The sequence below is a fragment of the Antechinus flavipes genome, chromosome 4 (assembly GCF_016432865.1).
Source record: "Antechinus flavipes isolate AdamAnt ecotype Samford, QLD, Australia chromosome 4, AdamAnt_v2, whole genome shotgun sequence".
Taxonomy (NCBI): domain Eukaryota; kingdom Metazoa; phylum Chordata; class Mammalia; order Dasyuromorphia; family Dasyuridae; genus Antechinus; species Antechinus flavipes.
Window position 1 is genome coordinate 481,278,772 of NC_067401.1, and position 12,758 is coordinate 481,291,529.

General features: G+C 63.8%; 1 protein-coding gene across 4 annotated transcripts in view; it reads right to left on the reverse strand.

Moving 5' to 3' along the window:
* The window catches only part of SZT2 (SZT2 subunit of KICSTOR complex), a 66,031-nt gene that overhangs the window by 25,953 nt on the left and 27,320 nt on the right, over positions 1-12,758 (reverse strand). For 3 of the 4 annotated variants that reach the window (XM_051999957.1, XM_051999955.1, XM_051999958.1), the window contains 26 exons: positions 12,153-12,361; positions 8,743-8,958; positions 8,564-8,642; positions 7,911-8,005; positions 7,613-7,781; positions 7,404-7,518; positions 7,206-7,319; positions 6,864-7,031; positions 6,712-6,776; positions 6,512-6,608; positions 6,034-6,192; positions 5,669-5,852; positions 5,427-5,542; positions 5,132-5,348; positions 3,341-3,476; positions 3,165-3,257; positions 3,003-3,084; positions 2,632-2,919; positions 2,385-2,526; positions 2,193-2,300; positions 2,051-2,114; positions 1,689-1,874; positions 839-997; positions 659-764; positions 434-505; positions 64-292 (listed from right to left, as the gene is read on the reverse strand). In XM_051999957.1, the coding sequence (XP_051855917.1) occupies positions 64-292; positions 434-505; positions 659-764; positions 839-997; positions 1,689-1,874; positions 2,051-2,114; positions 2,193-2,300; positions 2,385-2,526; positions 2,632-2,919; positions 3,003-3,084; positions 3,165-3,257; positions 3,341-3,476; positions 5,132-5,348; positions 5,427-5,542; positions 5,669-5,852; positions 6,034-6,192; positions 6,512-6,608; positions 6,712-6,776; positions 6,864-7,031; positions 7,206-7,319; positions 7,404-7,518; positions 7,613-7,781; positions 7,911-8,005; positions 8,564-8,642; positions 8,743-8,958; positions 12,153-12,361 (3,668 nt within the window). The remainder of the gene's footprint in view (positions 1-63; positions 293-433; positions 506-658; positions 765-838; positions 998-1,688; positions 1,875-2,050; positions 2,115-2,192; positions 2,301-2,384; positions 2,527-2,631; positions 2,920-3,002; positions 3,085-3,164; positions 3,258-3,340; positions 3,477-5,131; positions 5,349-5,426; positions 5,543-5,668; positions 5,853-6,033; positions 6,193-6,511; positions 6,609-6,711; positions 6,777-6,863; positions 7,032-7,205; positions 7,320-7,403; positions 7,519-7,612; positions 7,782-7,910; positions 8,006-8,563; positions 8,643-8,742; positions 8,959-12,152; positions 12,362-12,758) is intronic. The other variant, XM_051999956.1, reaches the window with a different exon arrangement.

Here is a 12,758-nt window from a genome sequence, read left to right on the forward strand (position 1 = left end):
AATAACTAGAAGTTACTGCATTCTCCCTGGGGGCTACGTTGGGATCCCCAGATCTGCCCTCACCGTGCATGGGCATAAACTTCCACTCGATCTTGCATCACCCGGACAAGGAGCCAGAAGTCGGGCAGACGTGGTCCCGGGAGGATAGGTGGGGGCTGCTGCTGCAGAGCTGACCCTGGGGCCGTCTCTTGGCCTTGGGATTTGGTCAGCACAAGGCCTGAAGGTTCCTTTTCCCCTGGGATCACTTTCGGTTCCTCATTCTCTGAGCCACTACTGCTGCCTCCATCATAGCCTAGGGACACAAGAGCCTAGCTGGCTGACCCCATGAGCCCCTCGGGGCCTCCCTGCTTGTCCATGTTTGTTGCCCTGCCCCCATCACTGGTTTTCTGATCCTCCTGCTCCCCCTCAGCTAGACCCTGTACCCACGGCTCACCTAGCTGGTCAGAGTCCACACTGCCCTGGCTAGACACGACACTCTGTCCTCGGCTGGGCCCAGGATGGCTGCCTGGACAAGGGAGGGGAGAGCAGTGAGACCTTCGTGGACCCTCTTCCCAGCCCAATCCTCAGCCCAGCAAGGATGTCTCGTGCAGATATGGACCATGAAAGGGTCTGAAGCCAGTGCAATCCCAGAGGACAGGTGGGTGCCCATCTTCCTTACCACAGGCTCCACAGGGCCCCAAGGGGGTTACACTGGGCAAGGCATTCAGGGTGGAGCCCTCGATGTCATCAGGGGACCCAGGGACTTGGGGACTGGTTGGTAGCGCCTAGGGGGAGAGAGACCGAGTTCAGTGAGGAAGGCCCTCCAAGGCTCCAAGCCCCAAAGGCCCCTGGCACCCACCTCTGCAGGGCCGGAGCGTGCCGCTGAGTCCTCATGGCTGAGCCAGGTCCAGGGGCTGGAAGGCTCCTCACAGGGGCTGGGGCTGACAGACACAAAGAAGCAGCCACTGTCGGGGTTCTGGCAGAGGGAGTGGCCTGGAAGATGAAGGCGGCAGAACTCCTGGGACAGAGATGAGATAGAAAGGGGCTAGTTCAAGCCATGGGCAGGGTTGGGGGAGATCCCCAATGAAGAACAGGGATTAAACCAAAGGTGACAGAAGGCCTGCACCACTGACCTCTGCATCAGCCCGGAACCTTCCGTCAGTTCCCCTGCCCCTCCCCCCAAGGCCATCTGCAGAAGGCTCCCTCTTCAACCCTCACCATGTCCTTTACTTCTGACTCCTGTGCAATGGTGGCCCCTCTGAGCCCTCCCTCTGTGGGATCTCTGTTTGCATGTTACCTCTCCCATTAGGCTGCTCCATTTCTGCCTTTCTCTATACCCTAGCACTAGCACACTGCCTGGCATATAGTAGGTGCTTAATAAATGCTTACTGACTGATCTCTTTATTTACTTTTAAAATAACAGCTTTTAAATTTTCACAAAACACATAAACAGTTTTCAACGTTCATTCTCGCAAAACCTCATGTTGCAGAACTTTCTCCCTCCCTTCCCCTCTCCCCTCCACTACCCTCGATAGTAAATAATCCAACACAAGTTAAACAAGTGCAATTCCTCTAAATGTCTTTCCACAATTATCATGCTGCACAAGAAAAAGCAGATCAAAAAGAAAAAATGAGAAAGGAAAAAAAAAGTAAGCAAACAATAACAAAAAAGGGGAAACTCCTATGCTGTGACCCACATGCTGACTGACCTCTTTGAATCGAGCCAGGGAGCGTTCGGGCCCGAAGACAAAGCTGAGCGGCAGAGTCTGTCTAAGGCAGGTTGAGCGTCCAGGGGAGGCGTGTATGTGGGCTGCGACTCGCTGAAGGGAGGGGCCGCTAGGGGCACCCCCCCGACGCAAGGCCCCCACCATCTCGTCCTCAAGCAGCCAGCGAATCTGGGGACAGAGCGGAGGAGGTCAGGACAGCAATCGATGGGTCGGGGCTTGGAGGGGCCCTTCCCCAATTTAGCTCCACCAAATCATGCCGAGCAGAGTGTGTATGAGAGGGGAGTTCTGCCTCAGCAGTCCCCTCAAGAGCACTCTCTGCTCCTGGGCCAGGACAAGAATCTTACCTCGCTCATGGTGGTCTCGATTGCCTGCCGGTGGGGCAAAGGGAGACTGGACAGCCCTGGCTGCCTGGAGAGAGGAGAAGGCCAGGGTCAGTACGGATCAGAGAAGACGGAGGTGGGGAGCCTGCGCCTCTGAGAATCGTACCTCTCTATCTCTGGTGGGGGTAATGAGGGTCCCAGGCTGTCATCGGAGCGCAGGGAAGAAGGTCGCCCAGGAGACCGAGGGAAAGAGGTGCTGCTTTCGGAGACAGACCTGAGGGAGGAGAAGGAAGGTCCTGAGCTCTGACCGAGAGCCTGTCAGCTCTAGAAGCCCCAAGGATCTTCAGGCACGCCTGACCTGTGGTGCTGGGGGTCTGAGGCTGGAGGCAGCTCCACCTCCAGGGGCAGGGTCAGGATGAAGACGTCCAAGGTCACGCTAAGGTCCTGCAAGGCCAGGCGACTGCCCGGGGGCGGGCTCTCCAGAGATGTCAAGACTTGTCCTGGAGGGTGAGAGAGCAAAAGGATTGAAGGCTCTGGAGGCCCAGGGCCTTGGTAGGAGAAATGGGGGCCCCGCCACAGGTCACAGGGCTGGCAGAGAAGCTCACCCAGGCAGGTGGGCAGTGTATGCACAGGCACAGAGCTATGCTGTCCTCGGAGGCGCACGGAGCATGTGAGGTGCAGGAAGAGAGGGGGCAAGTCCTGGGCAGTCCCTTCAGGGCCAAGGGCAGCGTCATCCCCCAGGACACTAAAGGAGTCCTCATCTGGGTTCATGGTGTCCTCGTCAGACAGCGACGTGGAGTCCGGGGGCTCCAGCTCAGGGTCCCGGCTGTCTCGATATTCCACCTCCAGCTCCGGATCACTCTCTGTGGTGATGCAGCTGCCGGACACCTCTCCTGGGGACAGGGGGCAGGGTGCCCGAGGCAGAAGGTGCTAGGACACATACCCTCTGCCCGGCCGGCCCCCACCGAGCACTCACCTTCATCACCCATCGGCTCAGCCTCCGAGAGCTCCAGGTCACTGATCTTCCTGTCCAGGGCATCGCGAGCACTCTCATCCTGCTGGGAGAAGGTGCAGGTGACTGGGGGCAGGGGGTGGCAGGTGGGCCGGGGGACGTGCAGACGGCAGGGGCGGGCCTCACCTCACGTTTGCTGGAAGGTGGGCAGTAGAAAAAATAGTGGGGGTTGGAGGGCACTGCTCGGAAGTGCAGGCGACTGATCTCCAAGAACTTCTCCTGTCAGAGAGGGGGCACACGGGGATGAGGATCAGGCCGGGGCCGCGGCCACCCAAGCTCCTGCCCCCAGCCTCGGGCCCCACCTGGATGATGCCGTGCAGCCGGTCGTGGGCCCCACCTGAGAGCTGGCAGGCCTCCGAGAGCAGGAGTTCGGGCCCTGGAGCTCCAGGGCCGTGGGCACGCTGGGTTTCGGGCTCGTTGTCGTCCTCTGCCTCTGCACTGGGGTCGAGGAAGAGAGGCTAGACAGGTGGCTCCTCGAGACGGGGGCCAGTCCTGCCTGTGTCCTGCTGAGCCCCAGGTCCCCAAGGCCGGCTCCCCCTGCCCCGACTCCATCAGCCCCCTCTCCTTTCCTGGGTGGTGGGACAGCTCTCGCTCCTATGTGCCCAATCCTTCTAATCTCCTTTCCTTCCTTCTCCACCCTCCTGAGGCTCAGACTCAGTTATCCAGCCTGGCATCTCCAGCTGCCCTTGCATATCCAGAACTCAGTGACCCACAAATAACGCACCTCGATGTATCCTGCTCCCCTCTCTGTGCCCCCGGCCCCCTGGCACAGCCTTTCGGTCACTAGAGAAAATCTGTCTCGTTTCTACCACTGTAGGTCACACTGTACGTCCCTTCCCTCCTGTGGGCCAGGACCCTTCCCCCCCACCATGACTCCTGTAATGGCTGCTGGGGGTGGGGGGACCTGCCTAGAGAGTCTTTCCTACTCTCCGCTCCCAAAGGGATTTTCCTCGAGTGCAGGACCGACCATGACACCTCCCTGCACAATTAGCTCTTGTAGCTCAGATGTAAAATGCTGCTTGGCATTGCAAGCCCCGGGGACCTTGCCCCGTGCTCCCCGCTGGCTCTGCTCCGGCACAGACTGCAATCCAGGGACAAGGCCTCCTGCTGTCCCTCGCCCAGACCCCACAGCTCCCGCTCCCGGCCTTTTCTCTGGCTGTGCTCCCTGCCTGGGAGGCCCTCCTTGGTCATGTCCCCTCCTGGGCTCCCCAGCTTCCTTCTGCAGGAATTACCCCCGCTTTATCCCACGTCCTGAGCTGTCTGCACGTGAGCATCAGACTGTGGTCGCTGGGGCAGGGACAGCGCCCCCAGCACTCACAGGGCCGCCACAGAGGAAGCATTTAATAAACGCTTGTTGACCGCCCCCCCCCCCCCCCCCCCGCCCCCGGCCCGAGCAGGTGCTGGCCAGCATCAGGGGCCGTGTCACTCAGGACACGGGGAATTCCTGGTATTCCTAGCTCGAGGAACCGTGGCCTCCCCCACAAGCGCGACCTTTCCGAGCAGTGTCCGAGCGGCCGGCCCGGGCAGAGCACTCTGGGATTTCCGAAGCGGGGCGTGTCAGCGGTCTCACCGCACCTTCTTCACAGCACAGGGAAGTGGGCGTTCTCATCCCCTCCATTTTACAGACCGAGGTCAGGGAGCTTGTGTGGGTAGCGCAGGACCACGGAGTCACGCCCGGGGCCGCCTCCCTGCCTGCTGCTCTTCCTGGCCCTGGCCCGGGCCGCCCTCCTACTGCCTCATTCTCTACGTGGCCACGAGCCCGGCCCGGGGCCGCCACATCTTCCCCCCAACCCCGGCAGCCCCTTCAATCCCCGACAAATGGCGTCAGCAGCGGCTTGGGGCCCTCCCCCTAACCTCCCCCCCTCCTTGACCTGGTGCTGGCCTCCCTCTCCGGCCCCTCCCCGATTCCCAGAGTCTTGAACGCAAAGCAGGGGCCACTGGCTCAAGAGGTCAAGAGGGCCGGAAGGGCCTGGGAACCCATCGCGGCACGAGCTGGGAAGTGGCCTCCAGGGGCTGAGCTGGGTGTCCCCCCCGGGCTCTTCCCACGAGAGGACACGATTACGGATAAACGGCCCGCGCTAGAGCGGCCTCACCTCAACTCCGAAGGCAGGCCTGGCCGGCCGCGGGGCTCGGGGCCCTCGTCGGGGCCGCAGCTCCCGGGCCCCTGGGGCAGCCCGTGCGCGTGGCCACAAAGCGCCAGCAGGAACGGCGTGATGTCCACCTCCTGCAGCAGCTCCTCGCAGGCGTCCACGGCCACCAGCAGGTCCTGGGAGCTCACGGCCTGGGCCTGTTGGAGGCTGCGGAACAGGCCTGCGGGGCACCCGGGGTGTCAGGGGGCGCAGCCTCTACCCCGGGCGACGGGTATCCGGCGGCCCCCCGAGTGCTCACCGCGGACGTAGCAGCGCTGGGCGTGCTCCTGCAGCAGCGCGCAGTGGTCGGCCACTTCCTTAAACTTGGGGTCCAGCCAGGCGGACGTGGGGGAGGGGTGCTCAAGGAACTGAGAGCTGGAGGGGAGGAGCGCAGGCCTCAGGACACCCAGGCCCCCTGTCCGGCTCCCCCCAGGCTCCCTCCCAGCCCATCCATCCCCCCATCCGTCCCTCCGGCCCCCGGGAGGGCTGGGAGCCACTCACGTGAGGGTGAGCTCTTGGGGAGCCCTGCAGGGCTGCGTGCTGACCACCTGCTCCCTCAGGGCCTCCAGCGAGCAGCTGTAGACAAAGACTGGGCAGCGGGAGCGGGGCCCCTCCGCGCCCTCAGGCTGGGAGGCCTGGCGGCCTGTAGGGGGCAGGGCGCGCTCTGCTGGATCCTGGGCTCTGTCTGTAAGGAACAGGGCAGAGGAACCATCCCTGGGCCCGCCCCGCCCCCACCCCCTCGCTTTCGCTCATTTCTGGGCCCGTGGGACCCTGAGCTCGCCTCGGGCTCACGGACGGATGCTGAGCGTCTCCACGTCCCGCGGTCCGTGCCTGAGCCGCACCCGGCCCTGCGGGAGAAGCCTTACCACTGGCGGGGGTCACGCTGAGGGCGGGGATTGGCGACCTGGCGTCCTTCTGGCCCGCTCCCCCCAAATCCTCCGGGACGCCGCTCCACTCTCCCAAGGCAGGCCTTACGTCTTCCTGAAGGGGCCGGCCAAGGCCACAAGCAACTAGTCGCTGGACATCTGGGAGCGCGTCGAGAAAAGAACTGAAATGAGGAAGAACCGGGCCCAAGGGGATGCCCAAGGTCCCTGGGAGGGCAGCAGTGGCACCCCCCATCCCCCGCTCAGGGGGCAAGAAGAGACATGAGGGGTTTCTGGGGAGACGCAGGAGTTCATGGCTGTGGCCGAAAGGAAGAGAACATTCCCCGGGGCCCGACACGAGACGGTGCAGGAAGGGGCCCCAGGGGCTCCGGGCCATGAGCCCAGGGACGGGGAGCTCGGCACCTCCCGGGCGCAGGGCAGCGAGCGGAGCAGCCGGACGGGGCTCCCGGAGTGACCGTACCCGTGAGGCTGCTCGGGAGGAAGGTGAGCAGCACGTGCTGGGGCGTCACAAGTCGGCCGTAGCAGCGCCACTGAGGGGGCGAGGTCTCCAGGGAAGGCTGTGTAAGGCCAAGGGAGCAGACCCTTAAGGAAGGAAGAGGCCGGCGGGCCCGCCCTCAGCGTGCCCCCTCTTGCTGCCCCGCCCGCCCCGAGGTTACTCACGTCCGGACAGCTGCCGCTGCGGCCTTGGGGCTCCGGGGCCCCAGAGCCTCCCGAGGGACGCGCCTCTGCAAGCAGGACAAGGAGCGTGTCGGTGGGAGGCCAGAGTCAGAGGGTGGCAGGGGGGGGGGGGGCTGCGGTCCAGCCGCTCTTACCTGGGCCCAGGGCTCCCCACTGGAGCACCTGGCTCAGAAAGGTCTTCTGCTCCACGGCAGAGAGAGGGAGCTCCCGGTCACTCAGCTCCTGCCCCAAGCAGCGGTGCAGCAGGCCCAGCAGCGTCTCGTTGGCAGCACAGTGGGCCTCCGCACCGGGGCCTTCCGCCTCTGCCCGGCACAGGATTTGCTCAGCACCCAGCCTCTGCCCCTCCCTGCCCTCTCCGGCACCCTGCCTCCCGCCGTAAGGCCCCCGAAGCCCCCCCCCCCCGGACCCTCTCAGCCTCTGCCCTGCATCCCCCTCTGCCCTCCCTTTGCCGGCCTGGAGGGTCCCGGCTGAGCCACCTTTGCTGAGCAGGACAAAGGACGTCTGCATCCGCTGGCACCGCAGCAGCAGGTGCATCAGGTCAAAACGGAAGGGGATCTCGTGGACGCAGGAGCCCCCGGCCAGATCGCGGCCTGCGAGGGGATGGGGAGGCTTTGAGAGCTGGGCCCGCGCGGGCCCCGGGAAGCCCCCTCCCGGCCCTGCTGAGCAGCACTGACCGTCAGGAGCCCTGGGCTCAGGAGGCGGGGGGCTCCACTCCTTGCTCTGGCAGAGATGGCTCAGGTATTCGAAACTGAGCATGGAGCCCACGCAGGCGGCATCCCTGGGGAAGAGCTGCGAGGAGGGGTCCGCAGAGGGCGGGTTCAGGGTGGGCCCCAAGCAGGCCCGAGGTCAGTGAAGGCGCTTGGGGGATGGAGCTCAGACTCACCGCGCGGGGAATCTCGGGGTAGGTCAGGCCACGGAGATGTCGGCAGCCCTCGGGCCCGGGGCCCACGCGCCCACACTGGGGCTCCACCCAGACCTCGGTGACCAGGTTCAGCTCAGAATCCCCCTCCAGGGCCTCCACTTCAGCATCGTTATCGTCATCTGTGGAAAAGCTACCCGGGAGGCCCTCAGCTCCATCAGGGGGCGGGCCCCAGGTGCCTCCCGGCCCCCGACCCTCGGCCGGGCTCCCCCTGGCTACAGGCAGGCGTCAGGCCGGGGCCGTCCCCGGGTCCCAGGCTCACCTGTCCTTGGTAGAGGTGGAATGAGGAGGGAAGAGGAGGTACTGGACAATGCAGGTGGGGGTCTCGTTGCCTCCCGCCACGCCGGGGCCCTCGCTCTGTCAGCAGGGACGGGGACGTGAAACACAAACCCAAGTCCCTACCACCCCCCGCTGCCGGGAAGCCCCGCCCGAATGCTGCCCGTGCCATCCTGTGCCGAGGAGCAGGGAGCCTGCCCGGGCCGGAGGGTGAGTCGGGGCTGCGCCATCGGCCAATCCCGAGAGGTGACCGGTGGGATGCCTAGCAAATCCCCGAGCCCCGGACTTGTGAAGGAAAGGGGAGAGGGTCTGTGGGCACAGGCAGGGCCTGCCTTCTTGTGGCAGGAGTCGTGTGCCCCAACCTAGCAACTGCACCAGGACGGCACGTCAGGGTGGGATGGCAGGGCTCGGGCACCGGCCCCTTTGCTGCAAATCAGTCATTTGTTACGATCCCACTAACAAACCCACTCTCAGCATCGAAGGATGAGGAAGGGGTACCCAAGATGAAGTCAGGCAAAGCTCCCAGGAAGGCCCGGAGTGGGGGCAGTGGGAGAGTGGGAAGGAAGTGGCAGGGGCTTAACGGGGTTGGGGGACAGAGGGAGGGGGGTGGGGGCTCCTCGGGTTGGGAAGAGAAGCTACCTGGATTGGAAGCTCCAAGACCATGGTGATGATCCCTTCCCCACTGGAGGCGAAATGGAAGCCTTCGGCCAGACGGACCCTGGAGCCGGGAAGAGATTCCGTCAGAGGCGGAGAAGCCATGACGGTGGGGGAAGCTCTCGCAAGCCCCTGTCCCCGAGGGGCCGCCCCACACCACTTACTCCGTGAGCGTGGAGAGCAGCTGAGCAACGGCACTGAGAGGCAGGACGGGGACCAGGGCAGGCTGCACAGTCCAGACCCATCGCTGATGATAGAGGTAGCGGGACAGGGAGGCCAGGCTGGAGGAGGCCGAGCGGCCGGACACCAGGGGCAGGGGTCCTGGGGGCTCCAGAGTCAGCATGAAGGGGGCGCGGTAATCCAGCGGCAGCTTCTCATACCTGTGCATCAGGGCACCCGTGAGCTCGCTCCCCGACCTCCCGATGCTCGCGTGCCCCCAGGCCCCTCAGACGCACGGCTCTGCCTCCAAGACGAGGCCGCTGGTCTCCCTTCCCTTGTGTTGAGGCTCCCTCTCCAAATGTCGGCCTCGGGGCCTTCAGTCTCCCCCTCAGACCCGGGGGACAGCATATCATCTCCTCCTCACATTTCCCTCGAGCCCAATCCAGAACCCATTTCATGGGCAGCTCGGCCACAGGAGGCAGCGCGCGTCCTGATTCTGAACGGATGTTTATGAAGAAAAAGGAAAAAAACTAGAATCTGAGAGAGGCTCCATCAACTGGGCAAAGGGCCGAAGCAACAAGGGCGATGAATGTCACACAATAAACTAGGAAAGGGGGAGCTCAGGGGATCCTGGGGCCTGAAGTGCTGCAGAACGAGGGAAGCCGACACAGGAGCACACGAGAAAGACAAAGCCTCGGGAGCCTGGGCGAAGTGCCCTGAGAGGGGCGATGGGCGCGGGGCGCAAGGGAGCCGGCCCCAGGGGACCTCCTCCTGCCCGGCTGGGCTTGCTCCAATAAGGACTTCCCCTCCTCTTTCTGTTTTGTAATAGGGGAGCGTCGAAGCATTTTGAATTTTTCTCAGTGTTGCACACGGTCCTGCTCCTGGGGTTCCAGTTCCTGGCTCCCAGGCTCTTCCTTCCCGCCCTAAGCTCTGTCCAATGCTGGGGGACGTCTCCATTCCAGCCGCCATTTCCCCCGCTGCCCGGGCTGGCCAGTTCCGACTCATTCCTTCATTCCACCTCAGCCAGAATGGGGACAGCCCATTTCTGATCTCCCCACTCAGAACCGTTCTCCTTCCCTGGTGAGGAGTGCTGGGGTTCCTGAGCCCATTCTCGAGATCATCTCCCTCCTCACCATCACGGTCTCATCCTCTCACCAGATCCGGTCCCTGCTTCCCCGATCTCCCCCACCCTCCAAACCTCCCCTCGGACCCTTCTGGGTCCCCGCACCTCATCCGCAAGCAAAGCTCGTCCGTTCCCCCCGATGGCCCCTCTGCGCTGGCCAGGCCGCCCTTCTCCTCGCTGTCCACCTCGGCACCTTTCACCCAAAGCCCTTGTCTCCCAATTGCTCCCCCTGCCTGCCCTGAGCATCCTCCACACATCCCAAGTGGTTCCCTCCATTCTAGGGCTGAGCGCGGCCCGCTGCTGGAGCGCAGAAGGCTCCGGGGGCTCCCTCACGCCTCGAGAGTAAAGCCCTGTTGAGCATTTAAAGCCCTTCGTGATCCACGCCCCTTCTCTCTTCCCCAACTGCTTACACATCTCTCTACCTCTAAGGACAGTCAGCTGGCCCGGCTATTCCCACAAGGCGTCTTTCCTGGTCTCCCCTCTGGGCTTTTGCCCAGGCTGTGCCCGATGCCTGACATCCCTCCCTCCCTCCTCACGTCAGCCTCTTGGAATCCCCGGCTCCCTTCGGAGTCAGCTCGGACGCCGTGTCTGCAGGACTCCCCCGCTACCTCGGCTACCAGGGCCCGCCCCCAGGAGACGCTGTTGCTCAGCTTTTATTTCTGCTTGTCTGCGCCAGCCCCCCAGCAAGCTCCCTGAGGATCGGGACTGTTTCTTCTCTGTCCTTCCATCCCCAGCACCCAGGACAGTGCCCGGCATACGGCAGGTGTGTAAAAAATGCTCACTGAGCGACTGAACCCACCCGTGGGGAGCAACGAGATCGTCGGAAGAGCAGACAGAGCAGGGAAGAGGGTCCGGGGCAGAGTCTGAGACACGCCGCTTAGTGGGCAGGATGGAGGATGGCTGGGTGTGAAGGAGTGTTAAACAAGTAGGAGAAGGGGGAGATCCAAGGAGCGGACGGCCTGGAGGTGGCCACGGCTGCCCCCGAGGCTGCGGGCGGCGATCCCTGCTTGTGCCCTCATCTAGAGGGCCCTCCCTCCTCCTCGCGGTGCCCTTGGCACCCCAGCTTAAACCCTGCCTCCCTCTGCCAGCTGCCACCCGCGTGGGTGTGTTCAGGTGGGCCACCAGCCGCTGAGCTCTCTGGGAGGAGGGGCTGTCTTTTGCCTTTCTCTGAAGCCCCAGTGCTTAGCACAGTGCCTGGCACACAGCAGGAGCTTAACAGATGTTGATTAATCAACAGATCCTTGGGGAGTCTGAGGAGAGAGGGAAGGTGAGAAGCCAGACTCTCAGGAGCAGAGAAGTGAGTCAGAGGGAAGGAAGCAGAGCCCAGAAACATGGCCTTTTGTTCCCCAGGAAGTCGTGCAGCGAGGGTGAGAGCCGTGATGGAGCCGCTGGGAGGGGAGCCGGCGTGTCTGCCCGCTGCCCAGCAGTCAGTGACGGCCTGGCCAAGGGAAGGGCGCCCCTCCCTCCAAGGCTGCCCGGAAGAGGAGGGCTCGGAGCGGCAGAGACGGGTCAGCCAGAAGTGCCCCCCTCAACAAGCAGCCATCAAGGCAAGCACCCAGCAAGCCCGACCCCCTCTACACTGAGCACGAGGGAAGCAAAAAGAAAAGGGCAGCCCCCCGTCCTCCAGGAGCTTCCGTTCCATCAGGGAGGACCACGTGCACACGTGGAGGGGAGAGACTCGTGGAGCACTCTGCCAAGACCAGGAGGGTGGAGGACTCCCCAGGATGGGGGAGGGGCGCCTTCCAGAGGCGGAGGAGGTGACCAGGCAGGACACAGAATGCAGCAGGGCAAAGGGCAGGGGGGCAGCGTGTGGGCAGCAGGGTCAAGACCCCAAAGGTTAAGGCCCAAGCAATGGCAGAGTGGGAGAAAAGAGAGGAAGGGCTGGAGATCTCCATGAGGCCAAATAGCTTGGACGGTCAGCCTGGAAGCTGGGCGCAGGCTGGCAGAAAGAGAAGGGTGGGCTGCCCAGGAAGGCAGCGACGGCCAGAGACCGCGGGGAACAACGGGGACACTCAGCAAGAAGGTTGGGCCCGGCAGCGGCGGGAGGCCGGAGCCCCAGAGGGCGTCAGGAAGGGAGTGGGGGAGAAGGGAAGGGTCAGAGGAGTTCTAAGAAGGAAGGGGGGGGCGGGTTGCCAGTCATGCGGTGACTGCAAGCAGAGTATCAGGACGGCCCCTCCCTCAAACCCCTGAGTCCCCCCAGAGCTTCCTCAGTTTCAACTTCTGACACCTGTCCCATCCCCCAGACCTGCAGACTGCCCCCCCCATCAGACCCCTCCCCCAAACCTGCCTGACCTGATCAACAGCTTGTCCAGGGGCTTCTGCAGGACTATCAGGCAGGGCCGATCGGACAAGGTGGGCTGAGGCCCGAGGAGCGGGGGGGACTTGGAGGGGGAGCTGCCTGCCCCCAGGCCTTTCCGCTTCACCTTGGGGGTGGCCTCCTTGCTCTGCACCCGATGGGGGAAGCGCAGCTTCAGAATCTCCTCCCGCAGCTCGTCCACGATCTGGGGGCCCAAAGCCAGGGACACAGAAGGCTCACACCCGGTCCCCTCAGCGACGCCCAGAGGATCAGCGAGGTCCGCTGCGGGCTGGCTGAAAGGCACTGGGCCCAACCCTTCAGTTTACAGACCAAGAAACTGAGGCCCAGGGAGAAGGGAGGCAGCGAGAGGGCTTAAGTGGCTGATCCGGGATGCAGCCCAACCCAGCTGCTCCCAGATGCTACGGGTGGCCCTTGCCTCCCTCGGACACGCGGAGAGGGGGCGTCCATTCAGCCAGACCCTTTGTGGGGGTGGAGAGGAAGCAAAGTTAGGGAGAGAGGGGCGAGGGCTCCATGTCTCCTCCCACCCCCCCATGCCCCCACCACCATTCAGGAATAGGAAAGGGGGGGCACAGCCCTCCCAG